The sequence below is a fragment of the Scyliorhinus canicula genome, chromosome 7 (genome assembly GCF_902713615.1).
Source record: "Scyliorhinus canicula chromosome 7, sScyCan1.1, whole genome shotgun sequence".
Classification (NCBI taxonomy): Eukaryota; Metazoa; Chordata; class Chondrichthyes; order Carcharhiniformes; family Scyliorhinidae; genus Scyliorhinus; species Scyliorhinus canicula.
This window is the reverse complement of record NC_052152.1, coordinates 204,179,325-204,192,062: the sequence shown is the minus strand read 5'-3', so window position 1 is coordinate 204,192,062 and position 12,738 is coordinate 204,179,325. Positions and strand designations below refer to the sequence as shown.

Below are 12,738 nucleotides of genomic sequence, written 5' to 3'. Positions count from 1 at the left end.
ATCTGCCACACACCATCACGCACCTACCCCCGGATCTCCCACTATGTTGCTTGCTGTGAACCCCACCGTTTTGCTAAGAGTCCAATTCCCACCCATCCCTTCCTCACCCTCACTTGACCTTTGATCTTAAGGTGAGTTTCTTGCACCATGTCTGCCTTCAAACTTTTGACCTCTTGATCGTTACCGTTCAATCCTCTCACATTCTACAAAATCAGTCTGACTGAGGGGCGGGTCACACCTCCTCCTCCCCGGCAGCCCAATCAGCCATATCCAGAACTCAATGAGCTCTCCTCGGCCCCTGACTGAACCGTCTTCCAGGTCCCGTCAACGTGTTTGCATCTATCCCCTCCACACAATGACTCCATCAAAAATCCTTCAATGCCATTAGCCCCTCCCCCAATCTCTCCCAGAGAAATACCCACCACGCCATGTTTATTGCCCCACCCAAACTAAATAAAGAATAACCACAAAAATTAAACCCCCCGCTCCCCGTAACCAATTTTCCCCCACTTCACTTCCATTTATCCACCAGCATTTCTGCCAGCTGGTGACTCCCACCCAAGGTTTAAAAAAAAGCTTCCTTAAAACCAATATTTCTAAGTGCTCCCCTCTTCCCCATCACTACTAACCCGCACTATTCAACGGGTAAGTTGTTGCTTTCCCTCCCTCATCCCCCGCGCACCTAACAAAACTCCAAACAGATTTTTGACCTCGATAATTTGAACCTCCCACATGAGGGAGCAAAATGTTGCAAAACATTTCAGCTATGTATCAACAGTGCAAAATAAACAACAACAGTGGTGAATACTATAAGGCTCTATAATTACATATAAACAGTACGGAATGAATAATAGAAAACTACAGAAAATACTTAAACTCTAAAACTCCATATAATCAATATTAATTGAATAACAGCGACGGTAAACGCTGAAAGATACTATGACTATTTATAAACAGCATAATGTGAATAACAACAGTAATAGCAGCAATCCCCCCCTGAGAATAATAACATTTTGGTCTCATAGGTAAATCCATCCAAAGACCAGCGTCCTCATGTGTCTCCTAAACCATGATCTTTTATAAATTTGTTTGACTCCTTCTCCGTGTCAAAGTAATGTTCCTTCCTGCCATATGTTACCCACAAACATTTCGGGTATAAAATGCCAAATTGAATTATGTTCTTAAAAAGAACAGCTTTGACTTTATTAAAACTAACCCTTCTCTTGGCCAGCTCTGCTCCCAGGTCCTGGAAGACACGGTCTGTGTGTCAGGAACATTTACGGGTCTCCTTGGGCCATTTCAGGATTTTCCCCTTGCCGAGGTATCGGTGCAGCATCACAATGATTGTAAGTGGTTATTCTCCTGCCTTCGACTTTCTTCCCAGCAACCGATCAGCATGATCCACTCAGGGAGGGTGGTCAAAGATTCCTTCCCCCACCAGCTCCACAAACATTTAGGCACAAATTCCATAGCAATCGTACCGTTGGGCCTTTATGTAGACCCACGATCCTTTAATTCTGACTGCAAGAGCGGATTCCTAGATTGTCAGCTTTTTCGGCGCCTCCGCAATTACCATAACCTCGGCCTTTAACGAGGCAATCTGATCCTTGTGGTCGGTCGCTGCTTTTTTTTATCTTCTGGATCGTCACCCTCTGTGACCCCAGAATCCAATATATTCTCTCCAGGGCCGTTTTTATGGCTTCTACAGCCCTAGTAAGGTCCTCCGGAGTCGCTAATCTCTGCATCCTGACTTCAGTTGCAATAAATTTCTTCAGGAGCTCCGCTGACCACAATGCAAGCCGTGCGCCATTTTTTCTCTTCCAGGCCCTCGTGAATTCTCTTTAGCCGAGGGATATCCTTTATGAAAGATTGGCTGGGTGGTTAACGGTTAGGTTATGTCTTAGGTTATAGGAAGATATAGATGTGATGGTCAAATGGGCAGAAAAGTGACAGATGGAATTTAACCCTGAAAAGTGTGAGGTGTTTGGAAAGAGTAATTTGACAAGGAAGTATACTGTGAAAGGTCTGACACAGGGAAGTTCTGAGGAACAAAGGAAACTTGGTTTAGCACAGGGCTGGCTGTTAAAGCAGACCAAGGCAGGCCAGCAGCATGGTTTAATTCCCGTACCAGCCTCCCTGAACAGGTGCCAGAATGTGGCAACTAGGGGCTTTTCACAGTAACTTAATTTGAAGTGACAATAAGCGATTTTCATTTCATTTCATCTTCAGAAGGTGGTGAGATGTGCCTTCTTGAACCATTGCAGTTCCTGAGGTGTAGGTACACCCAAAGTACTGTTGGGGGGGGGGGGGGGGGAGTTCCAATATTATGACCCCGCAGGAGTGAAGGAACAGTGATATATTTCCAAGCTAGAATAGTGAATGACTTGGAGGGAAAGGATCAAGTGATGGTATTCCCAGGTATCTGCTGCTCTTGTCCTTTTGAATGGTAGTGATCCTGGGTTCGGCAGGTGTTGCTGAAGGAACCTTGGTGAGTTCCTGCAGTACATCATGTAGATGGTACCACAGCTTACACTGTTTCTCAGTGGTGGAGGGAGTGAATGTTTGTGGAAGGGGGAGCAATCAAGCAGGCTGTTTTGTCCTGCATGATGTCAAACTTCCTGGCAGTTGTTGGAGCTGCGCTCATCCAGGCAGGTGGGGAGTATTCCATTATACTCCTGACTTGTGCCTTGTAGATGGTGGACAAGGTTTGGGTGGCCATGAGGTGAGTTACTCGCTGTAGGATTCCTAGCCTTTGATCTGCCCTGGGAGCCACAGAATTAATAAAAAAGGCAATATCACAATAATCACGGGGGACTTCAATATGCACGTGGACTGGGAAAATCAGGTTGGTAGTGAATCCCAAGAAAATAAATTTGTGGAATGTTTAAGAGATGTTTTTTGGAGCAGCTTGTGGTAGAGCCCACTAGGGAACAGGCAATTCTGGATTTGGTGATGTGTAATGAGGCAGACTTGATTAGGGATCTTAAGGTGAAGGAACCCTAAGGGAGCAGTGACCACAATATGATAGAATTTACCCTGCAGTTTGAGAGGGAGAAGCTGGAGTCAATGTAACGGTATTACAATTAAATAAGACAAAGACATGAGGGAGGAGCTGGCCAGAGTTCATTGGAAAAGGAGCCTAGCAGGGACGCACAGCATAAATTCATCCCAAGGAGGAGGAAACATGCTCAGGGCAGGACAAGGCATCCATGGTTGACGAGGGAAGTCAAGGACAGCATAAAAGCAAAGGAAAAAGCATACAATGTGGCGAGGATTAGTGGGAAGCCAGAGGATTGGGAATCCTTTAAAGTGAGCGAGGACAACTAAAAAAGCAATAAGGGGAGAGAAGATGAAATATGAGTGCAAGCTAGCTAGTAATATAAAAGAAGATAGGAAGAGTTTCTTTCAATATATAAAGGGTAGAAGAGAGGAAAGAATAGACATTGGACCACTGGAAAACCGTGGCTGGAGAAGTAATAATAGGAAAGAAAGAGATGGCAGACAAACCAAATACTTTGGATCAGTCTTCACGGTGGAAGACACCAATGGGATGCCAGAGTTCCAGGAGAATCGGGGGCACAGGTGAGTGCAGTGGTCATCACTAAGGAGAAGGTTCTGGGGAAACTGAAAGTCTGAAGATGGATAAGTTACCAGGACCAGATGGACTACATCCCAGGATCCTAAAAGAGATAGCTGAGGAGATTGTGGAGGCGTGGGTGGTGATCTTTCAGGAATCACTAGAGGCAGGAAGGGTCCCAGAGGACTGGAAAGTGGTTAACGTAACACCACTGTTTAAGAAGGGAGGGAGGCAGACGATGTGAAATTATAAGCCGGTTAGCCTGACTTTGGTCATTGGTAAGATTTTAGAATCCGTTATTAAAGATGAGATCGCGGAGTACTTGGAAGTGTATGGTAAAATAGGACTGAGTCAGCACGGCTTTGTCAAAGGGAGGTCATGTCTGACAAATCTGTTAGAGTTCTATGAGGAAGTAACAAGGAAGTTAGACAAAGGAGAACCAGTTGGCGTGATTTATTTAGATTACCAGAAGGTCTTTGACAAGGTGCCGCATAGGAGCTTGTTAAATAAGTTAAGAGCCCATGGTGTTACGGGTAAGATCCTGGCATGGATAGAGGATTGGCTGACTGGCAGAAGGCAGAGAGTGGGAATAAAGGAATCTTTTTCAGCATGGCAGCCGGTGACTAGTGGTGTGTCTCAGGTGTCTGGGCTAGGACCACAACTTTTCACAATATACATTAATGATCTGGAAGGAGGGACTGAAGGCACTGTTGCCAAGTTTGCAGATGATACAAAGATCTGTAGAGGGACAGGTAGTTTTGAGGAAGCAAGGGGCTGCAGAAGGATTTGGACAGGCTAGGAGAGCGGGCAATGTGTGGAAAATGAAATACAATGTGGAAAAGTGTGAGGTTATGCAATTTGGAAGGAGAAATGGAGGCATAGACTATTTTCTAAATCGGGAAATGCTTAGGAAATCAGAAGCATAAAGGGACTTGGAAGTCCTTGTTCATGATTCTCTTAAGGTTAACGTGCAGGTTCAGTCGGCAGTTAAGAAGGCAAATGTAATGTTAGCATTCATGTCAAGAGGGCTAGAATACAAGAGCAGGGATGTACTTCTGAGGCTGTATAAGGTTCTCGTCAGACCCCATTTGAAAAATGAAAATGAAAAATCGCTTATTGTCACAAGTAGGCTTCAAATGAAGTTACTGTGAAAAGCACCTAGTTGCCACATTCCGGCGCCTGTTCAGATGGTATGGGAATTGAACCGTGCTGCTGGCCTGCACTTGTCTGCTTTCAAAGCCAGCGATTTAGCCGTGTGCTAAACCAGCCCCCCCCCCCCGTATTGTGAGCAGTTTTAAGCACCATATCTAAGGAAGGATGTGCTGGACTTGGAAAAGGTCCAGAGGAGGTTCACAAGAATGATCCCTAGAATGAAGAGCTTGTCGTATAAGGAATAGTTGAGGACTCTGGGTCTGTACTCATTGGAGTTTAGAAGGATGAGGGGTACTTATTGAAACTTACAGGATACTGCGAGGCCTGGATAGAATGGATGTGGAGTGGATGTTTCCACTTGAAGGAAAAACTAGAACTAGAGGACACCATCTCAGATTAAAGGGACGATCCTTTAAAACAGAGATGAGGAAGAATTTCTTCAGCCAGAGGGTGGTGAATCTGTGGAACTCTTTGCCACAGAAGGCTGTGGAGGCCAAATCACTGAGTGTCTTTAAGACAGAAATAGATAGGTTCTTGATTAATAAGGGGATCAGGGGTTATGGGGAGAAGGCAGGAGAATAGTGATGACAAAAATGTCAGCCATGATTGGATGGCGGAGCAGACACAATGGGCGGAGTGGCCTAATTCTGCTCCTATGTCTTATGGCCTAATATGGCTACTCCAGTTCATTTTCTGGTCAATGCTAACCAACAGGATGTTGATAATGGGGGATTCCGTGATCGTAATACCAATGAATGTCAAGGGGTAATGATTAGATCCTCTCTTGTTGGAGATGGTCATTACCTGGCACTTATCAGCCCAAGCCTGGATATTGTCCAAGCGTTGCTTCATTTGGACATGGAGTACTTCAGTACCTTAAGGAGTTGTGAATGGTACTGAACAATGTGCAGTCTTCAGCGAACATCCCCGTTTCTGGCCTTATGACGGGATGAATGTCATTGATGATGCAGCAGAAGATGGTTGGGCCTAGGACAGTACCCCAAGGAACTCCTGCAGTGATCTCCTGGAGCTGATTTGATTGACCTCCAACCACCACAGCCATCTTCCTTTATGTCAGGTATGTCTCCAACCAGTGGAGTGTTTTCCCCCGGTTCCCATTTACTCTTGTTTAGCTAGAGCTCCTTCATGCCATACTCGGTTCAATTCTGCCTTGATGTCAAGGGAAGTCACTCTCATTTGACCCCTGGCATTTAGCCTTTCTGTCCATGTTTGTAATGGGTCAAGAGCTGAGTGAACTTGATAACCCTCAAACTGAGAGTCAGTGAATTGGTTATGGGTGAGTAAGCGCCGCATGATAGTGCTGTTGATTAAGCCTTCCATCACTTTACTGATTGAGAGTAGACTGATAGGTAATTGGTTGGGTGGGATTTGTCCTGCTTTTTGTGCACAGGACATACCTGGGCAATTCTCTACATTGCCAGGTAGATTCCTATGTTGTAGCTGTACTGGAACAGCTTGCCGAGGGACATGGTAAGTTCTGGAGCACAAGTCTTCGGGACTATTTCCAGAATATTGTCAGGGCCCATAGCCTTTGCAGTATGCAGTGCCTTCAACTGTTTCTTGATATCATGTGGAGTGAATCAAGTTGGCTGAAGACTGACATCTGTGATGCTGGAGAACTCTGGAGGAGGCTGAGCTGGATCATCCATTCACCATTTCTGCCTGAAGATTGTTGCAAATACTTCAGCCTTATAGCGAATGTATTTAAATGCGTCCATGTGGAAACAAGTATTGAGGAAAGAATAATCTCCCAGCATCTTGTCTGTTTGACGATTAATAATTCACCTAAAGTGCAGCTTCTTGCAGGGCCTGTCCAGGTAATGGGCTGTCATTCACTCCAGCTTGCTGCCGTGGTCACAGAATTCCTGAACCTCGGCCCTCTCGTAGGGCTGGAACTTCTCCACAATTTACTGCTCCTTCGCTGTTGTACAATCCTGCTGTTGTTGATGGCCCACAGCACCTCATGGGTCCCCATTCTTGAATTGCTAGATCTGTTCAAAGTCATTGCATCATTAAATTTGTCGATATATGTGTTTGTGGAACCCACCTCTTCATTCACCTGATGAAGAGCTGCTCTCCGAAAGCTAGTGATTCGAAACAAACCTGTTGGACTTTAACCTGGCGTAAGACTTCTTGCTGTATCCCATTTAGCACAATGATAGTGCCACACAACACGATGGAGGGTATCCTGGACTTTGATTCCACAAGGATTATGAGGTGAACACTCCTATCGATACTGTCATGGACAGCTGCATTTGCGGCAGGCAGGTTGGTGAGGATGAGATCAAGTATGTTTTTCCCTTTTGTTGGTTCCTTCACCACATACCCCAGTTCCAGTCTAGCAGCTATGTCCTTTAGGACCCAGTTGTCTTGGTCTGTGGTGGTACTACCGAGCCACTCTTGGTGATGGATATTGAACTACCCTGCCAAGAGTACATTCTGCCCCCAATCTAAGTGCAGTGGAGTTCAGCATGGAGGAGTACAAATTCATCAGCTGAGGGGGAATGGTATGTGGTAATCAGAAGACAGTGCCATGTGACGTGATGGGGTCCAGAGTTGATACTGAGGCCTCCCAGGGCACCACTAAAGTATATTAGTGGTCCAGTGGATTTTTATGGCAATCAACAATGGTTCCATCATCATCATTTTAATTCCAGATGTTTTGTTGAGTTTAAATTCTACCATCTGTTGCGGTGTGATTAGAACCAGACTCCCTAGAGCATTACTTTGGGTCTCTGGATTACTAGTCCAGCGACAGTACTGCTACACCACCACATCTCCATTCCTTTATAAGAATTTCTTGGTTTAGTCTTACTTTTCGTCCCTTCCTGTTCTGATTTTCATGACCACTGCCATAGAGGGTACTCCTGATGGAACCTTAAGGCTGCCCAGTCCAACTAAAGCTATGGGGTGAAATTCTCCGCAACGGCCGATGCCGGAGTGAAACCCGGAGTGTTTCACTCCAGCGTCGGAACCGCTCCTCGCCCCCTATTCCCCCCCCCCCCCCCCACCCCGGGGGCTAGGAGCAGCACCCCGGGGGCTAAGACGTGGCAGCTTGACCTTGAGGGGCGGCGGAGGGGAAGAGTGCGTCGTTTACAGACGCCGGCCCGATGATCGGTGGGCACCGATCGCGGGCCAGTCCCCTCCCGAGCACGCCCGTGGTGCTCGATCCCCTCTCCGCCCCCCACAGGCCCCACACTTACCTGTCGCGCGCTGTTCACGCCAGCAGTGACCAGGTGTGGCTGCTGCCGGCATGGACCCGTCGGGGTCGTCAGGCCGCTCGGCCCATTCGGGCCGGAGAATCGCCGGTCGCCGGGAAAAACGGCAAGCTCCGATTCTCCGAGCAGCGTGTCGCAAAACGCAACATGCCATTTTGGAGGGGGTGGGAGAATCGCGGGGGGTGCCAGAACGGCCCTCCCACGATTTTCCCACCCGGCCTGGGGAGCGGAGAATCGTGCCCATGGTTTAGGATGGGATTTTTATTAGTATCCAAGGACATATGGAAATTCAATTTCTGCTTTCAGAGTGGGATTCCCAGCAACTTAACTTCTGAGAGTTTGCCTGTAACACATTTTAGACTAATTTGATTTATGTACGTAATCCAAATATTCAGAGTTTTGAAGCTACTGTGGCTGATTGGCAGAATCCCCAAGGAAATTGCAGACGAGAGTTTTATTTACTAACCAAGTCAGCAACTTCCCTGGCAGAGGTTGAAAGCTAATTGAATTATTTAAATGATATATGAAGCAAATTGGAATCATTATTTTAAGCACCAAGTTCAGAGCTCATCGTAACTTCTGCATGTCAATTCTGTTATGATAGAGCAGACAATTTCAGGAGACCTCTTTAACAGTAGAATGCTGAAATTTTAAACAAACTAACTTAATTACTCATTCATATACAAGTGATTTTCAAAACCTCCATTAACTGCTTGAACCTCAGTTTAAATGCAACTCATTTGAATAAATTTCTTTGCCCCATCTCATATCCCCACCCCACCCCCCAACATCACTGAGGTATTAAACAATCTCTTGACTGACCTACTATGGAGATGCCAGTGTACTTGGAGAGCTTCTCAGGATCAGAAATATTCTTGCTTTGTAGAGTATCTGGGTATTTTTCTTCCATAACTAGATGTGAGTATACAAGGAGGCAACAGGTGTATTGGAGAATCCAGCATAAGTACATAGCCCTAGCCATCTTGAATGTTGGAGAACTAAAGAATAGATAAAATAAAACAGTTTATTACTTGTGCATCTTCAACAAAGATGGCAACATATTTTCTTTTTTTTTAAACAGACAATTTTATTGAGGTATTTTTGGCATTGTAAACAGTAACAGTATACATTAGTGTGCAAATACCAATTACAAAAAACATAGTGCAAATAACAGTACCACTCTCGCAAATAGACCCGCCTATTCTTCCCCCTACTCTACACTATTCTATCCCCCACCCCCCACCCCCCACCCCCCGCTGATGATTAGTTCCCCGCGACGAAGTCGATGAATGGTTGCCACCTCCGGGCGAACCCCGATAGTGATCCTCGTAAGGCGAACTTGATTTTTTTCCAAGCCGAGAAAGCTTGCCATGTCCGACAGCCATACTTCGGTCTTAGGCAGCTTTGAGTCCCTCCAGGCCAACAGTATTCATCGCTGGGCTATCAGGGAAGCAAAGGCCACAATGCCGGCCTCTATATCCTCCTGGACTCCCGGGTCTTCCGACACCCCAAAAATCGCCACCCTTGTTTTCAGTACCCGGGACATGACGTCCACAAATCCCTGCCAGTATCCCGAGTTTTGGACACGCCCAGAACATGTGGACATGGTTCGCTGGTCCTCCCCCACATCTAGCACACTTGTCCTCCAGCCCAAAGAATTTGCTCATCTGGGCCACCATCATGTGGGCCCGGTGAACCACCTTGAACTGAATCAGGCCGAGCCTGGCACATGTTGCGGTTGCATTTACCCTTCTCAGAGCGTCTGCCCACACACCTCCCTCCAACTCCCCACCAAGCTCCTCCTTCCACTTGAGTTTCAGTTCCTCGGTCCCTGTGTCCTGCGCTCCCATCAGCTTCTTATAAATATCTGAGACTCTCCCCTCTCCTACCTCCCCCCTGGAAACTACCCTGTCCTGGATCCCCCTTGGTGGAAGGCGTGGAAAGGACAGGACCTGTCTACGTACGAAATCCCGCACCTGCATGTACTGAAAGTCATTCCCCTTCGCCAGCCCAAACTTCTCCTCCACGCCCTCATGTTCGCGAAGCTCCCCTCCAGGAACAAGACACCCATCCTTCCCACCCCCGCCCTCCGCCATGCTCGAAACCCACCATACATCTTCCCCGGGGCAAATCGCTGGTTGTCACATATTGGGGACCAGACCGACGCTCCCACTTCTCCCGCGTGCTTCCTCCATTGGCCCTAAATCCGCAGAGCCGCCACCACTATAGGGCTGGTGGAGTACCTGGCTGGGGGGAGTGGCAGGGGAACCGTGACCAGGGCTGCCAAGCTGGTGCCCCTACACAAAGCAGCCTCCATCCACTCCCAAACCGACCCCGTACCCACCATCCATTTCCTTATCATGGCCATGTTAGCCGCCCAGTAGTAGTTGCTGAGGTTCGGCAACGTCAGTCCCTCCTCGCTACGGTTCCGTTCCAGCATCCCCCTCTTTACTTGCGGGGACCTCCCCGCCCAAACAAATCCCAGGATGATTTTATTGATTCTTTTAAAGAAGGACTGCGGAATGAAAATCGGGAGACACTGAAAAATAAACAGGAATCTCAGGAGGATCGTCATCTTCACCGTCTGTACTCTCCCCACTAGTGACAGCGGGAGCGCATCCCACTTCCGAAACGCGCTCCTCATTTGCTCCACCAGCCTAGACAAGTTCAACTTATGTATCTTACCCCAGTCACGCGCCACTTATATCCCTAAATATCTAAAACTTTCCCCAACCAGCCTAAATGGTAGCTCCCTCAGCCTATTCTCCTGACCACCCACCTGCACCACAAACATCTCGCTTTTTGCCATGTTCAACTTGTAGCCCGAAAACCGGCCAAATTCCCCTAGGATTTCCATAATCTCGTCCATCCCTGCCGCTGGATCTGACACAAAAGCAGGACATCTGCATAGAGCGAGACCTTGTGTTCTATCCCCCCCTGACCATTCCCTTCCATCCCCTTGCCACTCTCAGAGCGATTGCCAGCAGTTCCATGGCCAATGCAAACAGCAGTGGAGGGAGGGGGCATCCCTGTCTTGTCCCGCGTTGTAGTCTAAAATACTCAGATTTCGTCCTTACACTAGCCTCCGGGGCCTGATATAGCAGTTTAACCCAGTCCACAAAGCCTTCTCCAAACCCAAACCGTCCCAGCACCTTCCATAAATAGTCCCACTCCACCCGGTCGAAAGCCTTTTCGGCATCCATTGCCACACTACCTCCACCTCTCTGCCCTCGGGGGGCATCATAATCACATTGAGAAACCTCCTTAGATTGGCTACCAGCTGCCTGCCCTTAACAAACCCCGTTTGGTCCTCCACAATTACGTCCGGTACGCAGTCTTCGATTCTGGACGCCAGGATCTTGGCCAGCAGTTTAGCGTCCACATTAATCAGGGAGATTGGCCTATAGGACCCACAAATATCCGGATCCTTATCCCGTTTTAATATCAGCGAGATGGTGGCTTGCGACATCGTCAGGGGTAGCACTCCATTGTCCCTCGCCTTGTTAAACACCCTAACCAGCACCGGCCCCAGTATACCCGCAACATTTTTGTAGAACTCCACTGGATACCCATCCGGCCCCAGGGCTTTACCCGACTGCATGACCTTCAGGCCCCCATTATTTCTTCAGCTCTAATCAGGGCCCCCAACCCCTCTATCATCCCCCTGCCCATCCTTGGGAAGGTCAGCCCATCTAAGAAGCGCCTCATCCCCTCCGGCCCCGTAGGGGGTTCCGAGATATACAGCTTACTGTAAAAGTCCCTGAATACCCTGTTCAATCTTGCCGGGTTTCCCACCCGGCTCCCTGCCCTGTCCACTACCGTCCTTATTTCCCTGGCCGCCTCCCTCTTCCTAAGTTGCTGTGCAAGCATTCTGCTGGCTTTCTCCCCATACTCATACACCGCGCCCCTGGCCTTTCTGAGCTGCTCTACGGTCTTCCCAGTGGATAGCGCTCCCAGCTCTGCCTGCAGCCTCCGTCGTTCCCTAAGTAGCTCTTCCCTCGGGGAGTCCGCATATTCCCTATCCGTCCATGTCATCTCCTGCACTAGTCTGTCCATCTCTGCCCTATCCGTTCTGTCCTTATGGGCTCAGATTGAGATCAGTTCCCCTCTCACCACCGCCTTCAGCGCCTCCCAGAGCACTGCTGCTGAGACTTCCCCTGTATCGTTGACCTGCAGGTAGTCCTGCATGCATTTCCCCACTCTCTCACACACCCTCTCCTCTGCCAACAATCCCACCTCTAACCTTCATTGTGGGCGCTGGTAACTTTCTTTGCAGACCAGCAGGTCGACCCAATGTGGAGCATGGTCCGAAATAGTGATCGCCGAGTATTCTGTACCCCTCACCCCCTCCAAAATGTCCCTACTCATAATAAAGAATTCAATGCGAGAATAAACCTTGTGAACATGTGAATAGAACGAGAACTCCTTCCCCGTCGGCTGGCTGATTCTCCAGGGGTTCCCCCCCCCCCCCCCCCCCCCCGCCATTTGTTCCATGAACCCTCTCAGTTCTCTTGCCATTGCCGGGACCCTGCCCGTTCTGGAGCACGACCGGTCCAGGTCGGTGTCGAGAACTGTATTAAAGTCCCCACCCATAATCAACTTGTGCGAATCCAAGCCGGGGATTTTCCCCAGCAGCCATTTGATGAAATCTACATCATCCCAGTTTGGAGCGTAAACATTCACTAGGACCACCTTCACCCCGTCAAGCTTGCCCCGGACCATGAGAAATCTACCCCCCCCCCCTCCCCCCCCCATCCGCAACTGTGCTGT

At 48.3% G+C, this 12,738-nt stretch overlaps 1 protein-coding gene across 3 annotated transcripts in view; it reads right to left on the bottom strand.

Moving 5' to 3' along the window:
- asip1 (agouti signaling protein 1) overlaps positions 1 to 12,738 on the bottom strand; it is a 105,630-nt gene that overhangs the window by 58,754 nt on the left and 34,138 nt on the right. For all 3 annotated transcript variants that reach the window (XM_038803736.1, XM_038803737.1, XM_038803739.1), the window contains one exon: positions 8,791 to 8,966. In XM_038803736.1, the coding sequence (XP_038659664.1) occupies positions 8,791 to 8,950 (160 nt within the window). In that variant the 5' untranslated portion in view covers positions 8,951 to 8,966. The remainder of the gene's footprint in view (positions 1 to 8,790; positions 8,967 to 12,738) is intronic.